This window comes from Myotis yumanensis, unplaced genomic scaffold (assembly GCF_028538775.1).
Source record: "Myotis yumanensis isolate MYYU_CA2020_CCGP unplaced genomic scaffold, mMyoYum1.0.hap1 SCAF_16, whole genome shotgun sequence".
NCBI lineage: Eukaryota > Metazoa > Chordata > Mammalia > Chiroptera > Vespertilionidae > Myotis > Myotis yumanensis.
In genome coordinates, this window is record NW_027223767.1 from 40,605,126 (window position 1) to 40,628,059 (window position 22,934).

Genomic DNA, 22,934 nt, shown 5'->3' on the forward strand with positions numbered 1-22,934 from the left:
TTCTGCTGCCCTGTCCAGTTGTTTGGCCTGGAGGCTGGAGGGGGGTGGAAATTTATGTAGGTCAGTGCTCAGAGGATCAGCTTTTATCTCCACTGAGGGTAGAATAAAAAGGGTGTCTTATTCCCAATGCTGAAGCCAGACTGAATGGTGCCTATTCAAAACCACCCAATGTCCTGAGCCAGAGACAAGGCAGCACCTCCCCCTCCTGCTACTTCCTCCCCACACATTTTAATCAGCAGGTGGAGACCCAGGTCCATCAGGTTAAAGTTGGCCTCCAAGCCGACTGGCAAACAGCCTCCCAGAAGTACATTGCCTTCATTGAGCAAACCAGAGTGGGGCTGGGGGGAGGGAGTGGTTCTCAACCTACAGGCCCAGACGAAAGTTCCAGAGGCTGAGTCCTATTCACCTAACTTACAGGGAGGACACACCAGCCTACTAGCTTAATATGAAAAAAGGGAACTGACTCTCAGAAGGCAGCAAGCCTGCGAACACAGGAGCCAGTGCAGAACCAGATGGCCACCTGAGGAGCTGCATTCAGACCAGCGTGAGCTGTCACACAGGCAAGAGGCTGTGGAAGTGGTTAGAGCCAGGCCCCTCCTGGGTAGGGTCTGAACACGCATGCCACTGTTGATTTTCCCAACTCAGCGAGGCTGTGCTAACTGCTTTCAGAATTTACCTTGAGTTCACTTACTCTTTAAGGTAACTCCATGATTTAGGGCCAGTTCCTAGCCCAGGGGTGGGCAAACTTTTTGACTCGAGGGCGACAATGGGTTCTTACACTGGACCGGAGGGCCGGAACAAAAGCATGGGTGGAGTGTTTGTGTGAAGTAATATAAATTCAAAGTAAACACCATTACATAAAAGGGTACGGTCTTTTTTTTTTTAGTTTTATTCATTTCAAACGGGCTGGATCCGGCCCGTGGGCCATAGTTTGCCCACGGCTGTCCTAGCCCCATTCTTTTTGGAGGTGTAGATGTTGAATAACTTGTGTAAAATTATAGCTATTAAATATCAGGACTTGGATTTGAACCAGGTCTACCTGCACTATCCAGTGTGGTAGTCACTAGCCACATGTGATCACTTCAAGTTGGGTTACCATGAAAACTTCAGCTCCTCAGTTGTGTTGGCCACATTTCAAATGCTCAACAGCTGATGTGGCTAACTCGTGTGGATCAGTTAAGATCTATGGCATATTTCCATTGCCGAAAAAAGTTCTATTGAACATCACTCGTCTAAATTGTTTCCCTTTATTCAAAAAAACCAGCCTTGGGTGGCACAGGAGTCTTTCCTCTAAGCAGGCTGTGTAGATCTGTCCTCGGGGTTATCCTAAAGAGCAGTCTTATTTCCAAATGTTGGGGAGGCTGATCCTCCTGGAGCCTGTATCCCCCAAAGGAGTAGCCCAAACCTCCCTTTTTTTCCATAAAGGCCCCACTTTCCTACCTGATCCTGGTTCAAAGCAGACCCACACCCTGTAACAGGAGAACCAGACAATTAAGTCATAAAATTAATTTTGTTTCCTTTCAGATGAGGCTTCATTCCTGGCAAAAAGGGCCAGACTGAATGCATGTTTTGCCAAATATAAATGCAGCATTTCTGAGGGAGGGCAGTCCGAGGAACACAACTTTAAAATGAGCATGGAGGTGAAAGGGGCAGGCAAGGAAGGAGAGAAGACCTTCAGTAGCCCAGCCTACACTCCTTAATCACAGGGAAATTACAGGGGGTGAGAGTGGGGGAAGGGCAGAGATCGCTGCAAGATATTTTATTTAAAAAGGAAGAAAAGCTCCTTTTTAAAGAATACTAAAAGACAACAAAACCAGCACCTAAATCTGGAAGATCTATACAAGCCCGCAGGAGAGGGTGACTGCCCTGGTGGCACCCTGAGCACCTGACTCCTGGCTGGGGAGAGACCATGCACAGTTGGTGGGTTTTGGAAGACAGTGCTGCTTGGAGAAGAAAGTCCATCCTTGCCCAGTTGGGTTCTGCCCCAGCCGGGAAGGGTAGGCAGGAGGGAGAGGAAAGGCAGCAGTCCTAGCAGGGAGCCACCAGTCTTCGTTTCCGGATACATGCCCAAATCCACTCTGGGGAGACCTGCTGGGCCTCAAGGTTCTTGTCCCTGCTACCCAGCACATGTGTGGCTGAGGCCATGTCAAACTCCTGTACCAGGTCCCCATCAAATGCCACAAAGTAGCGTCTGAGACGGCTGAAGTCTGGTGTGGAGGGCGGCAGGTAGAGCCGCACCCCAGTGAAGATGTCCAGCAGCACCTGCAAATGCACAGGATCAGGGAGGGGTCGCAGTGGGGCAATCTGTGCTGGGGGCAGGTAGGTCTCCATGCAGATGAGCATAGGCCAGAGGAGGGTTAGAATAGGAGGCGAGACGTAGGGAGCCTCGCTAGCGGTCAGGACATGACTGGAAAAGGTTTACTGGGGAAAAGGCATAGACATCAACACCCCCATCCTCCAGCCACTTCAGAGTACACAGGGATGGAGACCTGCTGGGTTCTTATGCCTGCTACCCAGCACATGTGTGGCTGAGGCCATGTCACTTCTCCATCCCTGCAGAGCAAGCATGTGGCCCGTTGGCCGCGAACTTGACATGCTTACTGTAGAGGAAAGGGAGAGGGGACAGGTCCCAGCACGAACCTGAAGGGAAAAGGACATGTCTCCAAGGACCATTCAGTGGCTGGTGGGCAGTGATGTTGTTCATTCAAGCAGTGCACTGCACAAATAGCTAGAACGGGGGCCAGGAGCCCAGCTCACTGCTGTGGATGGATTCAAGGGCTTCAGGTAGGGAAAAGATGGCAAAGGTCCTACAGGTCTGCTGGGGCCTGCAGGGTGATCACTCTCTCCAGTGACCAAAGGCTTGCTTCTCTATCTGCCCTTTGGGCCACCAGTTCTCCCAGGGTTGAGCCTAGTTACTGGCCTCAGTACGTGGTTGAGTGTAATCAAAACCTGAGGGAGCACCAAAGGGAAAAGGCTTCTAGGTGCGAGGACAGGCACTAAGCCAATGGTGCCCTCTCCCCTCGTTGCTGGCTGGCCCTGCACCCGCCCTGAGCACAAACTCACACTGCTGCACTCCCATACCCAGACTGGGCTTGCTCCCCTTTAATGTCAACTGTGGTGGGTCCCTGCAGCCTCTCTGCTGGGCTGGGCTGTCTACCTCCTGCCTGCAGACACAGCTCTCTTTCCTCTCGGCTCACTGGCCAGCCGCCTCTGCAAGGCAACGAGAGGGCACAGGTAGAGCAGCTGCGGGAGGGGAGGGGTTAGGCCTTAGTCCCGAAAACACCTTTGCTCATCTTTCCAAGTTCAAGTGCAGGGTGTTGGGAACATGAGTCCCTGGACCAAACCAGCCCCTGGTGCACTCCTCACCCTCACCTTTGCGTGGCACGGAGTCTCATCAGAAGCCTTCCGCTTCTCCCCCACTTTCACAGGAGACTTCGTGACCAGCTTCTCCCCCACTTTCACAGGGGAAGGCTTTGCAGTCGGCTTGTGGCCTGCAGGAGAGCACGTGGGGTAAGAGCTAAGGAGAGGTTCAGGGGAGCTGACAGTGGTCCCTGAAGTCAGGGCAGCAGACAGGGCCAGGCCTGCTCTGCTGTGAGCAGGGGGAGAAGGGAGAGCTCAGAGGCAGCTAATCCCCAGAGATGGGCTCTCCCAGGGTCCTGTCATAGGTTTACTGAGCAATGGAGTGCCCAGCAGAATGGACTCTGGCCCATGGCTGGACACACAACAGGAGTGCAGTCAATGTCAGCTGCATGGACAAAGAATCAGGGTCCGAAAGCTGGAATGGGAGACTGGGTCCTGTCCTTTGATGTCTGCCTTCACACTGCCCTTCCCTTCTTACCATTTTTGCTGTTGGGGTGATGCAGCTTCCCTCCTGCCTTCTTGGCACTGGGGGAGGACTGCTTGGGGGAGGTCCTGGCCTTCTGAGGCACAGCAGGCCCTGAGGTGCCCTCATTCTCCCCGCTGTTGCCCCCTGCAGTGGAGCTCCCTTCGTTGCCAGCGACCACAGTGAAGTCCGCCCTCTCCTTGGACAGCTGGTACAGTTCCTGCGGAGGAGGGGGGAGGACGGCCTCAGAGGTGGTCTGTGTGGTCTGTTTTAGGCACATGTGGCTAGGGAACAGACAGGGAAGAGAGAAAATCCCTAGGGAAAAGCTGGCTTCCTGGGCGCCTTTCTAAACTTTGGCTATTTTCTTGAGTAATCCGTACAAATCACTGTGCTATTCCCTGTTCTTATTAACAGCGCAGAGATTAGCCTGGGGTGAGCCCTCAGCAGATGCTGTGAGAGCAGAGCTCTCGCTCTAGGACCCAGCACCCAGCGGGGCCTGATGCCCAGCCGCAGTTTGGTCTCCCTTTCTACCTGTCCTTGCCTGTCTCAGTGGAATGGGAAGAAGAAGACAGAGGGACATGGGAACAGGCCAAATGCCCACGGTTTCAAGGCTGGGACAATCGGGTGGAGGACACACATGCAGCTGGCACCTTGAGTTGGGGGAGGTTGGTGGCAGATTTCCAGTCCTTATCATCCCGGATTCGGGTGCAGCGAGGGAACCGGATGGAGATCCCGTCGGCAGTGTGAGCCTCTGATTTGGAGAATTCAGCCCCTGTGATCTCCCACACGGCAGCTTTCTGTCAGGAGGAAGCTGGGTCACTCGCGGCTAAGAGGCAACGTCTCCCACCCGGCAGTGCAGACAGAACCTGAGCCCTGGCTGCAGGGGGTGGGTCATGTCTCGCTGCTGCTGCTGCTACCGCTACCTTAGGAAGTACTGTCTTCTTTGGGCTTCAGTTTCTCTGACTGAGAGCAGGGACTGGGCCAGGTCACTTGTAGAGCAGACCCTCTGTGACGGGTTGGGTAGTCTCTCTCCCTCTCTGTTAAGGAGGATTCCTCAGTGTGGGCTGTGCAGCCCAGATCCCTGCCCTGGGGTGGACTGCCAGTGAGGTTGAGAAGGCATCTCTATGGACCTAGAGGATTTGCGAGCTTATTTTATGGGCTGAAGGTCCGCAGGCCACTGGGTTGATACCTTCGGGTCTGGGACGATGAAGTCGGGATAGTAGATCTTGTTGATTTTCAGCCAGCTGGGTATCTTGCTGGGATCCTGGAGGAAAAAAGATGTTGTCTTGGGCTATTCCTAAGCCAAAACCAGACTTAAGCCTCTCTGGGTCATGGGACTATGAGAAGAGGTGACTCAGCACAGAGGCTGACCCTCAGCTCTTGGGGTCCTCCCTGCCCAGACAGGGTGTGATCTTGAGGGCCTGCAGCCGTTCCCCCAAGGTAGGCAGGCACTCCGAGACTCTGAAGGCCTAACACTGCTCCCAGGAACACAGATAAATGATACCTACGGTCCCTAAAGTGCGGCCTGTCTTAGAGGCCAGGGCCAGCAGCTCTCTCTACCTTGCTGATCTTCACCATGTCCAGCTCCTTCTGCAGGCGGGCGAGCGTCGCATCATCATGGCCTCCTGAACACTTGGTGACTGTGCACCACTTCTGGCTGCTTGGGTCATAGCAGCCCATGAGGAAGATGGACATCATGCCACCTGGGAGGAGGGAGGGCTGAGTTGTGGGTGGAGGGAGCCTTCTCTGCCCGCCCCACCCACCCGTGAGCCAGCCTGCTGGAGAGCAGCGGGCATCAGAGTGCGAGCTCACGCTTGGGTCTAACTCTTACTTGCTGTATAAGTTTAACCTTTAGGAGCCCCAATTTCCTCTTCAGTAAATTAGGGATGATCACACAATTTGTTGGGCTCTGGTGAGGACTAAAAGGAAATGAACAGTGCCTGACACACAGGTCCTAAAAGTACTAGTTCTTCAGACCCCAGCTTTCCCTCTAGTCAGGAAATTGAGATTTTCTCTGAGGAGAAGGCTGCCAGGCCCTGAGTAGTTGGTGGTGAGTTTCTTTGTGCTGGGCTAGCACAGGCTATTCTTGTCTGACCTCTTCCTGTCCAAGTCTTTAGCTCTCAGATGTCGCTGACTGCTGAGGTGACAGGGGCTGAGTTGGGGACCGCTGATCCAGAACTTTGCAAGTCATACTGGTCTTGCTGGCAAGTCAAGCCGGTAAAAAGGCCAGCCTGGACCCTGAGTGGTGCCTTTCAAAGAAGTATCTGCCAGAGCCCACACTGACCTTTGCTCCCTTGCCCATAGAAGGCCCCAAGGACCACCAGGTCAGCTGTGTCAGCCATGGCCCCCTCATTCAGATAGTCTTTCTTCACTTTCAGCCAGTGCCGCTTTCCAGGCTCATATGTACCCTGAGGGGAAGCAAGAGAGAAACCACAAACTAGAATGGAAACGCCATGAGGACGGGATTTAACTCTTCACACAACATATCAGACCTTCCACTGCCGATCCCACTCTAGGGAAGAGCCCTTGGGCTCCAGCACTACAGGAGACACAGCATCCCATTCTCTAGATCCAGAACAGCGCTGTCCAAACCCTGGAAAGATGCCCCTCAGCACCCATCCCCGACACCTCAGGCCACCACTGCCATCTCCTGGCCAGGGCTGGAAAGGCCCAGCAGGGAGGGCTCAGTGTACAAAAGGCAAAGCCTGTGGCCATCTTACCTTTGCGTCCTTCAGCACCAGCCCTTCCAGGCCCTCTCGGATCACCCGGTTTATCATGTCAACCAAGTCGGATGCTTTCTGAGAGACAAGAGGAGAGATGTTGAGAATCGAGAGGGTATGAGAATTGCGAGGGTGCTATGTGGAAACACCTTGACTTGAATATAGAACAAAGGGTTTGCAAAGCAGGGACCCTGACAAGATGCTGTGGCTTTGAGACACAGGGAGCCCACCTAGGTTTCATGCCCTGCCCTCCTAGGTGGAGACTAGAAGACAACATATGCACATCAGCAGCCCCCATAATATAACTCATTCTCTCAGTCACATCGGGCCCAAGGGGTCTCTGCCCTGCTTTCAGACCATTAGGTGCTGCCTAGGTGGGGTCTTCTCACCGAAACTTGCTTCATTTCTGAGAACATGATCCGGTTGGGAATTTCAACCATGTTATCATGAAGAAACTTCCGCCGTTCACACAGAGGCCTAAAGGGGGCATGAGAGCTGAGTTCAGGCCGGGATCCTCCCACCCCCATTAGTTCTAGAGGGAAGGGACACAATGACATACTGCTTCATGACACTGTGCCATAGCTTCAAGCCCTCGTGTCTAACAGTTCTGCCCGTCAGGCTCCTTTTGTGGCCAAAGACAGACAGTGTGAGCTGTGGCACAAGCCACCTCATCCTATAGTTCCTGTTTCTACTTTACTGAATCATGGGAGAACTGGCGTCTAGCCCAAACAGATTGTATGAATTCTGGTCCCACCCAAAAAAGGAAGGCGACTCTTTGTTTTTTTATCCCTGGCACCTGCCTCATCCCAGGCCCAAGGCTGGCTGTTTCTTGGGTCAGCAGACCTAGGCCTCAGGACCTGAAGTCCAAGCCACAACTCCTACCCCCAACACCTCTTTCTCCCTTCCACTGCCCTTCCCCTCCACGCTCAAGGATGGCAGCCAGTGTGGGGGATGGTGGCACCGGTACACAAGCTCCCCGCCCCCCCGTCCCCCGCCCCGCCCATCATGAGCTTCCTGCTGTGAGCCTCTTCTGAAAGCAAAAACCTCTGAGCTGAAAACCATCTGCCTTACGTCCCCATGGGTGCTGTTGGAGAAAGAAACTGAAACCCTACTGTGCTCACAGTCTATTTCTGTCAGCAGTCCATGTTGCTGTAGCGGAGAAAGTTTGGGGGCGGGATGGTGACTTAGGCTCTCAGAAACGAGGCCTAGTCAGATCTTCTCTTCCTAACACTAAATGGGGAGCTGACTGTGTTGCACGTGTGCTACCTCTCAGCATTCTCCTGCCGCTGCCCCTGGCCCTGCCCAGCTCCTGGGCACAGGGGTATGCGATCCAGCCCCTTCTCTACCCTCCTCTCCAATCTGAACTCCCCACCTCCCTACCCAGGAACTGAAAATAGGTTCCTCACCTGTCCATCAAGCTGACATCATTGAAGTAGATACAATCAAAAACAAACAAGCAGACATTAGCATCCTGGAAGGCCGCTTTCTGTAAGGGCAGAGGAGGGTAGTAGGTACAGAGGGAGAAATAAGTAAGAGGGAGTGAGAAATGGGAACACCAGTTACTTCTGGAGACCCCCTGAAGCACCTCATAGAAAACTCCTATTTGTGCCTTGAGGTCCCTGGTCCGTAAGAGCACTTAGCAGATGGTCCTGAATAGAAACCAACCCAATTATAGTTAGTTCCCAATACTAGCTCCTTTTTATGCCAAAAAAAAAAAAAAAAAAGACTTAAACTCTGGGTTAATTCAGAAATGAAGAATAAGCCCAACCCTAAGTGAGTGATCGATTCCTCCACTTTCAGACCGAGAGCGCGCGCACACACACACACACACACACACACACACTCATTTTTGCACCTTTGCCCTGAGCCAGTACCTTGTGCACGCCCAGCGTTCCAAAGGGCAATGGTTTGCCTGTCTTGTTGTCGATCAGGAGCACCTCAGAGTCCAAGATCATGCTGTGGCCCCCAGGGAAAGCCTGGGGGATGTATTCCTTAAAGTGGGCCACCTGGAAGTAGAAGAGTCACTTAAGTGAGGAGGAAGTAGGCAGCAGAGACCTGAAGCCAAGCCACAGAAAGCAAAGCCCAGGCCCCAGCAGGAACACAGAACACCAACACATGGAAGTCCAGCTAATGGAAGACACAGACCTGGGCCTTGTCAGCCACCTGGACAAGAGGAAAGGGGTGTGCTTCAGAACCCTGTCCAGGCCCAGGAGGAGGCTGGCCCATGCTGAGTCCTTTTCTATGGGCTATGGAGGAGTTTGGTGGAAAAGGAAGAAACAGAGAATACTTGGGGGCAGGTCAACAGGACGGGAGGCAGGAAAGGTGGGCAGGCAGAGATCTATGGGGAAAACAGACTGGATGGGAAAAAGATGGAAAGGGAGAAATGAACCCCCTTAGGAGCAGCAAGGAAACCCGAGAAGAGACTTCTCTGAGGGGGAGCTCTGAACCCAGAGCCATCTTCAAATAGAGTAAGAAAGGAAGCTTGGAATTGGATTTTTCCTGATCAAGGCAGAGCCCTGGTTTCCAACAGTTCCCCAGAGGGAGAAGCCCACTGCTTTCCATGGCAGCCCTACTCAGCGATGCCAGCAGTGAGGTCCTCTACTGTGGTCCAATTTCTCCCTGGCAGGGGACAGACCACAAACACATGTCATTCTTACAGAGTGGGGACAGGAAAGGCCTGCACATCCGTTCCACTCTGTTTCAATCCCCTTACAAGTCAAAACCACAGGAGAAATAAGGGGTGAGTGAACTTTTTAAAGGAGAACAGGGAAAGGGCTCGCATTCTGGGAGGCTGGGCTCCGACTCCTCCCAGGGGAACAGGAGCTGCCCACTGAGCCACTTTGCCAGGAGCAGTCCCTCAGCAGTTTCCCTGTGTGCCCAGCGCACGTGAGCCTGCACTCAGGCTCCCTGGGGAAGCGGCTGCCTGGCTGTCCTCTGGAACACCCGAGACGAACACCTGACTGCTCCATGTGCCCGCAGGAAGGCCCTGCTGAGGGGATGTGAGGCACACACCACAGCCTCTCCACCCTGGGGGCTCTGAGCTAGGACAGAAGGGGTAGCATGGATAGGAGGTCCATATACTCACTAGATACTGGGGCCAGATGTTTCAGCTGCTTTTCCTTGAAGGTAGCCCTCCCAGAGGCACTGAGAGCTGAGAAGGGCTGAGGAATGAGGTTCTCAATGCCCCGATTAAGGGCTCCCAGATGCCCCCCATGGGGCTTTGTTTACAGCAGAATGTAACTTCCAGAGGACCAGGGCTTTGGTTCTATTTTGTATTTTTTCTGCTCTATGTCCACCCCTAGAACAGTGCCTAGCACAGACTAAGCACTTGATAAATATTTGTTGAACAAATTCACGATTGACAACCCAATAGCTCCTTTGTACCTGAACCATAATTTACCTCAGTGGGGAGCACACAGGAAATGGAAACGCAAAAAACAACCACAAGTCACTCTCCAGATAGGCTCTCTGTCGCACCTTCACTGTGGGCAGGGGAAGCATCAATGTCCTCTGGGGCTCTGTGCTGACTAACCCAAGTCTGGGCTCTGGCTGGCCTACTGACCAGCCCCTCATCATTAGAAGAGTCCAAAAATGAATGAGTGAATTCATTCATTCACTCAACAAATACAAAACAAACCTATTGCACAGCAGAGCTGGAATGGCGATGGCACTCTGGCCCTGAGTCTTAAGAGGCAGAAGGGAAAAACAGTCCTGGTCGGAAGGAAGGGACCTTACCTTGTGAGGTAGGACGGGCTTGAGACTGCGGCTGAAGTAGCTGAAGTGATCTCCGTCCTTATGCACCTGGACTCGCTCCCCATCATACTTGATCTCAGAGTACATGCCGTTAGGACACTTCCTCATCGCATACTCAATGGACTTGCAGGCCTCGGCCTTGGGGGTGGGGGAGAAAAGCCTGGAGACTTACAGGTGCTCTTCCAATGAGGCGTGCTCAGCAGGGACAGCCCAAGGGCCCTGGGATGCCTACTGAAGCACACCTTCAGGGCAGGCCACTGACGAGGTGATGGGGATGGAAAAGGCTGGGTAGTGTCATATCTGGAGTGGACACAGGAGCTTGCACTTTGAGGACTATGAATGCAATTCATTGTAGAGCTAACAGAATTCCACTGAAACAGCATTTCACTCCCCCCACCCCCAATAATTTAGGACCTTGCAGGGCTCTGGCTTATTAAACATACTGGTTATCTCAGCACAAGAGGTACATAGAGATAAGATTAGAGTGCAGGTGACAGTAAGGCTGGCAGGGTGGCAGTGACCAGGGGTCCCTAGGACAGGCCAGGACACAGGAGTGCTTATCAGATACCTGTGCCATCCAGATGCAAACAATAACAGCTACCATTTGGGGGGTATTTATATGTGTCAGATAGCATACACATTGCCTTTCATCTTCGATGTAGTATCTTATGTGATAGATAATACTGTTTTCATTTTATGGGTCAGAAAATTGAAGTTCAAAGAAGGTAAGTGCTCACTTAAGATTACATAGCTAGTAAATGGCAGGAATTAGGTGTGAACTGAGGCCCAGCTCCAAAGGTGTGTGGTTAACCACTAAGCTATATAACTCATGCCACTCTTCAAATGACAGTTTGTAGAACAGACTCCAGAAAGAATTCTAGTAAAAGTCAGAAAGCCACTACTGCAGATGACCGGGGTACGTCCCTGGGATAGAGATCTCGCTATTTTGGTGCTGGCTGTCCCTCGCACATTCCTAGGAGGCAGGGAGAGAATACTTCCCTACCCCACACATGAAATCCTAAACCTAGGCTTCAGTAGAATACACAAGACAGTTTCATAAAAAGCACTACACGAATGAACCCAAAGGATCTCATAGTAGGCATGGAGCACACATATAGGGAAAACCGATGCCAGAAAGGAAACCCTATTTCTTAGAAATGAGCGGAGGCCCAAGATGATCTGTCAGAGCTGGACTTCATTCTCTAAGCTTCCTCTCTCCAGAAGAAAAGGTGCCCAAGTCACCCTGCCATGGGAAGCTATGAGCTATTTTGAGGCGGGTCACAGAACCTCAGGAGTTACTTACAAATCCACCTGTCTTCAGGAAAGATGATGGAAAAACCATCCTAGGTAGATGCTTCAGAGGGTTTCATACATCATTCAGACAAGAACACTAACTTGCTGATGGCAGAGCTGGGCCTAGAGTGCAGGTATTCCCACGAGATCATGGTGTCTTCTCTTTGCCTTTACCTCCCCATTGAGAAACACCCTTCTACATCTCCACTCTTCCTTCCCCAAACTCCTGCAATCACCTTGTAAGGCCATCAGCATTCACACCCTCCTAGTTCTCCCAAGGAAGGAGAGGATACCCAGAGAGGGGTAGAAGGCAGGGCCCGAGCAGCATCCTTACCAGCATGGGCTGCACCGGGGTCATCAGTGAGGCCTGAACGCTCAGAGCTCGTCTCCGGCCTGGCTCTTTCTCCACCTCCTGCTCATTGTGGAGGACCCGCTCCACCACGTCCTGCAGGTTGCGCGAGGCTTTGAAGGCTTCATAGGCATTGGGGTCGAGGGCGTCTAACCTGCCAATGTGGACAGGAGCACAGATACAAAAACCCCTGCCTTGACCTTATTGCTTTGGATAGCAGGCTGTCCTCACAGAGGAGAGAGGGGAAAGGGCTGTGTCCCATTGTCTAAAGGCTATCACAGGAGAAAAGAGCTCTTGGACAGCTCTTTTGAGACACTGTGCCTATGTGGTTGCTACTCTAGCCAAGAGAGGGCTGGAGTGGGCAACTGACTCGTATTATGCTCACTGAACATAATTCCCTCTTGTGAGAAGGACACTGTTATCTCCATTTACATATGGGGAAATGGAGGCCGAGCTAGGCCAAGTGACAGGTCCCCCAGAAAGGAAGAAGGCAGAATCAAGATTTAAATTCAGATCGGGACTCCAAAGTCCTGACACCAGCTGGCAACAAAGGAAACTGGCAGCCTAGGCTGTCAGAGGAGCTAGTACTTACACATGTTTTGCACCTGAGTTCATCTTCAGATCATGTTTGATCAACCTGATGATGCATTTAAGGTCATTGGCTGTACACCTAGGGGATGAGGCACATTCAACTTGGTCTTTGAAGAGCTCTGAATCCCCAAACCTTCCTTCCCTAGTGATTCCACCTTCCCTAGCCCATCCCCATTGGGCAGCTCCCCCACCTGGAGGCGATGTCCTGCAGGGCCTGTTGCTGCTCATCCTCCTTGGTGAGCTTGGAGAGCCGCAGGAGGAATTCGTCCACCTCCTGGATGGTGAGAAGGCTCTTGGCAGCTGGGGGGAAAGACTTGCTCTGCTCAAAGAAGACTCTGATGGTCTCTGACACGTCACCCTGTCTCCAAAAACCAAAATGCCACTGCTGCAACCCCAAAGTGGCCAAGTGTATTGCCCAATCCCCTAGGACCTGAAGAGATTCCAATCACTGCTTCTATCCCCAGCTCACACACACTGACCTCGCTTCTTAGAGAATCTATCCCACCCACAGTTTCTGGAAAGAGTACCTCCATTCACCAAAGGATCAGGCCACCTGCCTTAGCTGAAAAGTGACACAAGGACTAACTCAGGGCTGAGCCAATCTGATTCCCATTAGAATTTGAACTAAGAGACAAATATAGTCATCAGATAATGGGGGGTGCTCAGACAGAAACTTTCCATGGTGCCAGGGCTAGAGCCATGGAAACACCAAAGCTGAATGGTAAGCCCAAGTTATGGGGGAGAGGAGGAGAAGCAAGAAAAAATAGGGTCCAAAAAGAGCCCCAGGAGAGAGAGCAGGAAATCTCAAATCCTGACCCTCGAGAGCTGGGTTTCGTGGCTCAGCAGTAATATGACTTCAATCCTCAAAACCTTATGAAACTAACAGCTGTAGCTTCCCCTTCGGCTCTCTCATAACGGAAGCTTCCTCACATGGGTTTCGGTTCCTAAAACAGCATGTGCCCCAACCAGAAAAAAAGAGATCGCAGGTGCCTGGCTTGGCAGAACCCTACCTGGAATGCCGCCTACCCTCCCTTTCCTCTGACCTGCTCTAGGTCTCGTGCCATATCATCTGGGCTGCAGTTAAAAATGCGGCTGAAAAGCTTCACAATCTGCTTGTCATTCAAGTTGTAAACGCTCTTAATAACACCCGGCAGCAGCAGCTTCACCGTTAGGTACACGTCACCGTGGAAACCATCTGGAGACAGAAGAAAGGAGCTTGAACAAATAAATACATAAACTCAAGGAACGGAGAGATGTCTACAATGCTGCCTGTGCTGCTACAGCACCCCGTGCACTTCACGACAGTAGTAGAGGTCACAGGGTTTGGGGGTTTATGTGTCTGCCTCCCGTAATGTAGCCCCTGGATGAACTCCCACAGGGCAGAGCCATGACTGTCACTTTAGTGTCCCCAGTGATGAGCACATTATAGATGCTCAATGATGACTTGTTAGATGAATGAAAGAAGCAGAGTTGGAAGTTTCTACTCCAAGCTGTGCAATGATTCACAAAAACCTAATCAAACATGCAGGACAGTGAATCTTCCTCTTGGTCATATGGGATGGATGCTTCTGGCCCCCTGGGGTGGAATAAGGGCAGGGGAAGAGAGATGCCAATGTGCTCGAAGCAGAACTGGCTACATACTTGGCGGGGCCCAGTAAAAGAGAGATGTGGGGCTCTTTGTTCAAAATTATTAAGAATTGGCCCAGCTGGCTCGGCTCAGTGGTTAAACGTCGGCCTATAAACCAGGAAGTCACAGTTCGATTCCTCATCAGGGCACATGCCTAGGTTGCAGGTTTGATCCCCAGTAGGGGGCATGCAGGAAGTAGCCAATCAGTGATTTTCTCTCATCACTGATGTTTCTATCTTTCCCTCCCTCTCCAGAATCAATAAAAATGTATTTTAAAAAACGTATTAAGAATTTCAAGCCAGGCCCTGCCAGTGTGGCTCAGTGATTGACCTATGAACCAGGAGGTCATGGTTCGCTTCCTGGTCAGGGCACATGCCTGGGTTGTGGGTTCCATCCCCAGTATGGGACATGCAGGAGGCAGCTGATCAATGATTCTCTCTCATCATTGATGTTTCTATCTCTCTCTCTCTCCTCTCCCTTCCTCTCTGAAATCAATAAATCTATAATAATAAAAAGCGTAATATGCTAATTAGACTGGACGAAGCCACAGTGGGCCCCCCCAACTCCCTGGCAGCCGTGCAGAGGTTGAGGCAGCTGCAGTGGCAGGGGCCAAGCCCCTTGCATGAATTTTGTTCATCGAGCTTCATATATATATATATATATATCTAAAAGAAAAAAAGAATTTCAAGCCAGCAATAGCAGAGAATTCAACCTGTGCAACGGTACAGTTCACATGCCCATGAATCCGGCTATGGCTCTGAGCTCTCTAGAGGAAAAGCCCACCCAGAATGCTCCAGGCCTCACCTCCAGCTGAGCCTTTCCGAAGAAAGTCCTGGATGATCTGGGTCTTTGAATTGTAGCTAGGATTTTCAGCCACCATGGCGCACAACTTCCGAAACTCACGTAGCAGACAATCCTTGTGTTTGGGGTCACATTTGCTTGAGGACAGACTTGTCTTAAGGGTGGGGCTTGAGCAGGCTTCCCCAGAGTTGTTGGGCTTGGCTGTTGGAGAGGAAACATCAGGAAACAACATTTCTTTGCTGAGAAGGAAGAAAGGGAAAGTAACAAGCACTCTGCTGGTGCCCTATATGTAGCTTCACTTAATCCCACAAAATAGCCCTTTGGGGTACATATATCACATTTTTTTAAAAAAATATATATTTTATTGATTTTTTACAGAGAGGAAGGGAGAGAGACAGAGAGTCAGAAACATCGATGAGAGAGAAACACCGATCAGCCGCCTCCTGCACATCTCCCACTGGGGATGTGCCCGCAACCCAGGTACATGCCCCTGACCGGAATCGAACCCGGGACCCTCCAGTCCGCAGGCCGACGCTCTATCCACCAAGCCAAACCAGTTTCAGCCATATATCACATTTTATAGGTAAAGAAATGAAGGTCAAGTAATTTCCCCAAATCTCACAGCTATTAATGGCAAAGAAACAGTGGCTTCACACCCAAGCAGAGGACCAGGTGAGGAGCCTCTCTTTGTATGAGCGCCTCAGAGAACAAAGGCCACCTTCATGCCACAGTGGCCAGGAGGATCTCAGAGCAATTGTATGTGAAGCTGACCCCAGAAAAGTTGGGATGAGGAAGGGGGAAGAAATCAAAGGATGTGTTAGTCAATGTGAAATCTTTGCTACCGCAGACTGTCAGAGCTGGAAGAAGCCATAATATTATCTAGCTCAATCTCTTCCCCCTGATGAGAAGACCTAGGCCTGAGAAGAGAGACATTCCCAGCCCTTTGCCACTCCCATCACCACTTTCTTTTCTTTCTTAAAGGTTGCCAATGAGCAGGGCTTTTCTTCCAGACACCCCAAAATAACTGTACAACTCTTCAGTGATCCCCTCTATGTCTTTGTGACAATTTACAAAACAAATTTCACGTTGCAAGCTTGCAGCAGAGTCATTAGCAAGCAGCCTGCTGATGGGAACTGCTGCTTGTCTGGCTTTGTAAATTATAAATGCATCCTCATCTCTGACCTGGAGTCTAAAGAGGATGTTAGTGGACAAGTCTCCAGAGCATCGATGTTCAGCAGGTTGCAAGAACCAGAACACATTGTTTCCCTCAACTTCTCCCAAATTCCCTCCCCAGGACCAGGGCCTTTCCAGAAACATGTTGTCTTTATGGTCACCTGAACTGTTCTCTACCTTCGGCCTACCATTAACAACAAAAAAAGCACCTCAGAATTTTAAACTAATAAAGATCCCACAGACTCAGGCACCCTTTTACAACCTTATCTCTTGTAGTCTCGTGAGAACACTGTGGGATACAGGAGGCAGGTGCTGCATTCCCACTTCACAGATGAGGCCACAGAGGCTCAGAGGTGAAGTGACTTGATCCCCTGAGCAAGCTGTTGGGTCACAGTGCTGGAACCAGGACCCAGGTCTTCTGACCTCAAGTCTAGGCTTCTTTTACTCACATAAAGCTATCCTCCCAAACAACTCCTGTGTCCATGTGTTTTGGCTTCATTTTCCTTACCTGAGCTGGTCACAGAAAGTTTCCAAATAAGACACAAGAGGAGGTAGGGGAAACGAGCACACGTGTTGGAGTTAAACGGACCTCAGTATACATACTAATTCCATAATGAACCGAATATCAACTTTTTCATTACAAAACAGATCTGATGAAAGAACTTCCTAAGGTTAACTGAAGAACAAACAAAACTGCATATGTAAAGGCCCTACCTTGCCCAATGCTCTCAGTTACCATAAGGCACGTATGATACTTTGCCTGCTCCCTTTCATCTCTAGTTTGGGCAAGTTTAGAGAAGCAATTTTTCAAAATTCTTTCATTATTAAAAAAACAAGGCAGTAAAGGGCAGGTTATAATAAGTTGTCTGACCCAAGTAACTACTTCAAAGGGAAATATCATCACAAAGCAAATATCTTTGTTACAATAAAGTATAGCAAAAAATGCTATATAGGTGGAGCATTGCGAATTAGCATTATCTGTCTCTGCTCAGACGGAAGCAAATTATTGAGGCAGAATTTCACTCTTAGCCACAGTCCCAAATAGGATAACAAATTAAAAGGAGGACCATAACAGCTAACGTAGACCTAACCTATCTTACCTGAAAAGCCAGAAAACTTCCGGGGATTGGTATTGGTAACAGATGAAGCACCTTTCATTGGAGATGTCACCTGGCCCGTGGCTGTCAGCTTCGCCTGGACAACGGCTTTCTTCTTTGGTGTGCCTGCTGCTTTAGAAGACAGATCTGCAGGACCCCAAAAGAAAGGAAAATATGCGTCAGTGGAAGAGCCCTGAGAAAGCTTCCAAAGGACCTATCAGCGGCTCTTACAGCCTTGCTTGGTCACCCTGGTAAGTTACCCCAAGGCTGGTTGCTGCCTAGGTGGAGGTACCTGGTCATATGGTATTAGGAAAGGGTGTTCCGGGGACAAAGACCCAGTTACCCTTTATAATAACTTACATTTTCATCAACACTCTCTCCCTCTTATTTCACATATAATAACCTCCAGATTATTTGGGGGAAATCAGAAATCATATCTCAATAGATAATACTTGGGAACCTCAGTTCCATGGAATTAGCCCCAATTTATAGATGCACAAGAAAGTAAGTGAAAAGGGCAGAGAAAGAAAATTTCTGGCTGCTGAGTTATTGGAGCTGCGACTATGTTTTCCTTCCTTGGAATGAGATGGGTCAAGGAGTAACAGGCTGAGGTCAATGGCTAAGGCAGGGCAGAGGAGGATGGAGAGCTTGAGAAAGGTATATATAAGAAGTTTTCTCTCCTGGATGTCTTTTTCCCCTCTCAAAATACAAGGATAGAAACAAAACAAAATAAGGACAGATGTCCATTTTTTTAGAGCCACAGAGTCCTCCTACAGTGACAAAAACTATACTTAATTGAAGATATGAATATTACTTTAAATATTACTTCACTGATGGTCATAAAGGACTAATTGGATTTGGAAGTATCAGTATATGACTTCTAAAATAGGCATTAATATAAATATGCATGTATGTGAGCCTTTACTATTTATATCTGTTTGTATATGTGTTTTATGTCTATGCATACACATTTTCTAGTTCTAGTCCACTGAAAGGGCTTAAAAGCAAAGATAACTCGTGGCAACAAGGACATGGAGCATTCAGGTTTTGGTCTCTAATGCCACTCTGCACTAATGGGAACCAGGACTCTTCAGAGAAATGGCAGATCCCAGGGCAGGCAGAGGATACATAGGAGGTAAACCTAAGAGCATCCTGTTATGCCAGACAGTAAGGGAGTACTTGAAAACATTTTAAAAAACAAGATAAAGGCCCTCAGGACATAGAAACCAGCTCAAAGTGTCTCCCAACTGGCCAAGTATGGGACATTAAAGCACCAAATTAATAAAGTACAGTAAAATTATAAGCTACCAGGAAAAAGTAATCTATGAGTCCAAACTGAAAATAAATTGATAGACAAAACTGATGTACCAATAAATATTCTGTTAAAAAATGTCAATGTAATAAAAGACTATGGAATGTTCCAGATTATAGGAGGCCAAAGAGATACTACTAAATGCAATACCTCATCATAAGATAGGGATTCTATCCTGGAGGGGGGGGGGAAATGCTATAAAAGATATTATTTTAACAATTGGATAAAACTGGAATACAGATGGTAGATTACAGTATTATAAATTTACTAAAGAACACATATACTAAAGTTGCTAGCTGTATGTAGTATGGTCATGTAAGAGAATATTCCTATTCTTAAACTGTGTGTGTGTAAGGAGAGAGTAACAGAGAGAGCATACATAAACACAGACAATAAACCTAAGACAGTTAGATGTCAACAAAAGGTAAATCTGGGTGAAGGGAATATCAGTGTTCTTTGTACTATTTTTATTCTTGCAACTTTTCTGTGAATTTGAAGTCATTTTCAAGTAAAGTTAACAGAAGACAAATAGATAAACATTGGACTCTACTCCCCTTATCATTTTCTTCTCAGCACCAGTAAGATGAGAAAGCAGTATTCACCCCACCTGCAATGTGCTGGCTTATCTGTTCCTTCTCATTATCTTCCAGGTCTTCCCAGCCTTCCAGCTCTGTGAGGTCCTCAATTTTTTTTGTGGTGGCCCGGGCCCGCTCCAGTTTCTCAAACATGCATTTTATGTGGTACCACTCTTTCATGTCACCCCCGGACTCTGAGAAGGGATTGGGCACCACTTTGCCGATTCGGCATACACCCTTCACAATCTTTTCCTTGCATTTTTTGCAGCCAGCTGTGCTACGCTTGGCATAGTCCACACAGAACCGTTGCTCGGCCATCTCACAGGGCCCGCTGCAGAGCCCCACATGCGACCCTGGCAAGAAGGCAAGGAAGGTGGCACGTGGTTTTAGATTGCCTTTTTGAAATAACAGAATGGGCTTTCTTTTCTGGAGGAGGCAGCGCCCAGGAAGCCAACCTGTTTCTGACCACTGGCTGAATTGTTTTACGTCTGGCCAGAGATGTTCTCGGAATAGGCGCACTTCTTTTCGGCTGAGTACACGGAAGGTTGGTGGGAAGAGGATCTTGAAAGCCAAAGTCATACAGCTGCACAAAAGGGCAAGAGGCAGAAAAGGTGAGATATAAATGAGGAGCGAGGCTTTCAAATTCTCAAAGGCCAAGGTCCTATATAGTCTATGTTGACTCATCAAACACTTTCCAATGTATAAAAGATTTAATGCCTATGAGGATGAAGAGTTCTAATACAGTAAAATTCAGTCTGCAAAAGGGTATTCAATTACCTAATGTACACATATATAATTAGTAAATCACAATCAAGAGAATCTAAATAACATAAAAGCTTTTCTCAGGCCATCAGCAACACCCAATACTCAAAATGAATGAGGACCCTTAAGTATTACAAGACCTGAAGCTTTTTTTTAATCACCATGAAAAATTACATGCCCATGAAGTTTTGTTTTTTAGAAATATATTTTTATTGATTTCAGAGACGAAGGGAGGGAGAGATAGAAACATCAATGATAAGAGAGAATCATTGATTGGCTGCCTCATGCACACCCCCTACTGGGGGTCCAGCCCGCAACCTGGACATGTGCTCTGACTGGGAACTGAATTGTGACCTCCTGATTCATAGGTCAATGCTCAACCACTGAGCCAGGCAGGCTGGGCTCCATGTTTTTAATGTGAAGTATAGATATATGCCACCCTTGGAAACTAAGCCACATCTATATAGAGTTGTGATTTAATCAGAAGCCCTATTTCGAGAAGCAATTAAAGGAAGTCTAGAATCAGACTGTTTGTGTTCAAATCCTAGCTCATTAGCTGTGTGACCTTGGTAGGCTACTTAACCTCTCCTTTCTTCAATTTCCTCAACTGTAAAGTGTGAATAATAATTGTGCCAAACTCAAGGGTTTGTCATTCTAAGAGTAAAGCCTTTAGAACAGAGCTGGGTGCACAGAGAGGCTCCCTAGGTGCAATTAGCCTGTTTATACTTCAGAAACTCGAATCAGGGGGTGCTGAAGTACGTGGGCGGCCAGAATCAAAGGAGCTGATAAATCAATCCCAATGGAAACAGGAATAATACCTGCATGGTATCCCCTCATCTTCTTAGATTCCTATTTTCTGAAGTATCTTCATAGGTCTGATTTTAAATATACTGGAAATCATTCCCACCTGTACACTGCTTTGTGTGACATTGCTATTGGGTGACATGTAATGAAAAACAGACTTCACTTAACGTAGTGCAATGTGATGCAGGGGGAAGCAGGTGGACGGGAATCGGGGATGAGAGTGCAAGTGTGCCCTTACAGTTGCAGTGGTTCTCAACCTTCCTAATGCCGCGACCCTTTAATACAGCTCATGTTGTGGTAACCTCCAACCATAAAATTATTTTCGTTGCTACTTCCTAACTGCAATTTTGCTAGTTATGAATTGTAATGTAAATATCTGATATGCAGGATGTATTTAGGCGACTCCTGTGAAAGGGTCGTTCGACCCCCAGGTTGAGAACCGCTGGTTTAGGGGCTATGTTATCTTTGAGAAATGCCCAAGTCTCAGTTTTCTTGTTTGTCTGTTTTTTGTTGTTGTTAATCCTTACCCAAGGCTATTTCCCCAGTGATTTTTAGAGAGAGTGGAAGGGAGGGGGAGAGAGAGAGAGAAACATCGATGTGAGAGACATCAATTGGTTGCCTCCTGCACACTCCCCCCAGTCCTGCACCCGGCTGGGGGAGGAGCCTGCAACCGAGGTAGGTGGAACCTGGATGCTTCAGTCCAAACCCACTAGGGCTGAGTCTCAGTTTTCTTATTTCTAAAACAGGGAAAATAAAACCTACCTCACAGAATGGTGGGGGAAGTTAAAATGAGTCCATGGATGGGCTGGTGTGTGTTTGTGTGGGGTGGACTGTGAACGCCTTGCAAATGTATACAAAATGTGCATATTCATAAATGCACCTTTTTTTTGAGCACTCTATGATTTTCATGAAATTCACAAAAAAACTCTGTAACCTCTAAAAGTTTAAGACCCACAGAGCCTGGTTGAGCATGGACCCATGAACCAGGAGGTCACGGTTCATGGCCGGGTTGCAGACTGGACCCCCAGCAGGGGGCGTGCAAGAGGGAGCCAACCTATGACTCCCATCATTGTTGTTCCTAACCCTCCCTCCCTCTCTCTAAAGTCAATAAACATAGTTTTTAAAATGAAGAGCCAGGAGGTGAAGTGCAGGGAAGTATGTGCGGCAGGCTCCCACAAGGAGCGGAGAACATTCCGCGAAGAACTGTTTACGAAGCAGCCCACACCCGCCGGGAAAGGAGCCCCTCGCCGCGCCCTGCCCTCGGGCGTGGGAGGCCCCGGGGGCTGCTTGGAGGAAGCCGGTGGGTCCCAGTCCCGGGCCGGCTCAGCAGCTGCAGAGGCGGCCGAGAGGCACCCGAGGCCCGGACGCAGCCGGGCCGCCGCGGCTCCGCGGGCTGCACGGGGCGGGGAAGTGACGGCCTCCGCCGCCTTTCCTGGAGGACCTCCCCGCGGTGCTTTCGGGGCAGGCGGTAGGGGCTCCCGGCCGGCGGACACCGGGGGGCCCGGGGACGCGGGGAAGCGAGCCCCTAGGGGCCGAGGACACAGCCAGGGCTGGGGAAAGGGACGCGGTCGGGTCCGGAGCGGCCCCCGCGGGGGCATCCTGCTTGGCGTGGACCCGCGGGGGTCCGGGGAGCCACGCGCCAGCCCCATGGGCTCCCGGGGGGCCGCCACGTCACTGAGGGTGTGCCCCGCACTCCGCGGGCGGGGGCGGAGCTGAGGGGCTGCCTCCCGGGCCGCGCCGAGCCCCGCGCCGGGCCGCCTCCCTCCCCACTGCCTGGGCCCGCCGCGCCGCTGCTCACCTGCCTTCCGGGCTCCGGCCCACAGCGCAGGCCTCGGACCCGGCGCCCACAGGCCGCGCTCTGCCACCGCGGTGGTGTCGCCTGTCTCTTTAAATCCGGGTCCTCGAGCCGGCCGCAGCGCGCAGGCGCCAAGGTGCCGGCCCCGCCCCGCGCCTGCCACGTGGGGGATTGTGAGGCCGGCCGGGAGGCGCTGGCCGCCGCGTGGCGGGGCTCCTCGTCTCCGGTCGGGCCCGGGAAGGCGGAGGTTCCGGGACGTGGTGGCCCCGGGAGCGCAGCCCGGCCTGGACTTCTGAGGACTCGCTGATTTGCTGATAATGTTAGAGATCGTCTAGTCTTTAAAGATACGGGTTGCGAAACTGTATTGTATTGAGTTTGAGGAAGGCAACGGTTATGTCATTCAGCCTGCTTTTCTGTGCACCCTCTGTCTTGTTGGCACACAGTGCCTCGCGCATAGTC

At 50.1% G+C, this 22,934-nt stretch overlaps 1 protein-coding gene across 2 annotated transcripts; it reads right to left on the reverse strand.

Annotated features, from left to right (window-relative positions):
• Positions 1-1,744: 1,744 nt before the first annotated feature.
• LIG3 (DNA ligase 3) lies at positions 1,745-22,561 on the reverse strand. Of its 2 annotated transcripts, XM_070394453.1 has the most exons (20): positions 22,479-22,561; positions 19,147-19,697; positions 17,231-17,374; positions 14,961-15,158; positions 13,573-13,724; positions 12,721-12,887; positions 12,531-12,608; positions 11,924-12,092; positions 10,279-10,434; positions 8,418-8,549; positions 7,950-8,029; positions 6,933-7,020; positions 6,544-6,621; positions 6,108-6,231; positions 5,384-5,526; positions 5,013-5,087; positions 4,474-4,620; positions 3,839-4,043; positions 3,373-3,491; positions 1,745-2,262 (listed from the first exon to the last, which is right to left on the reverse strand). In XM_070394453.1, exons 2-20 carry the CDS (start codon positions 19,691-19,693, stop codon positions 2,029-2,031), a joined length of 3,036 nt encoding a protein of 1,011 aa, XP_070250554.1. In that variant the 5' UTR covers positions 19,694-19,697; positions 22,479-22,561; the 3' UTR covers positions 1,745-2,028. The 2 variants fall into 2 exon arrangements, with proteins under 2 accessions (XP_070250554.1, XP_070250555.1); XM_070394454.1 differs by lacking the exons at positions 1,745-2,262; positions 3,839-4,043 and having other exon boundaries at positions 3,376-3,491.
• Between the last annotated feature and the right edge of the window lie 373 nt (positions 22,562-22,934).

What these genes read in the sequence shown, in the direction of transcription:
- LIG3 (XM_070394453.1), bottom strand. Translation starts at nt 19,693, where the DNA reads ATGACTTTGGCTTTCAAGATCCTCTTCCCACCAACCTTCCGTGTACTC. An exon ending in TCGGAAAGGCTCAGCTGGAG is followed by an intron (nt 13,725 to 14,960) that starts GTGAGGCCTGGA and finishes TTCTGTCTCCAG; the next exon opens with ATGGTTTCCACGGTGACGTG. An exon ending in AGCCCGTCCTACCTCACAAG is followed by an intron (nt 8,550 to 10,278) that starts GTAAGGTCCCTT and finishes TTCTACTTCCAG; the next exon opens with GTGGCCCACTTTAAGGAATA.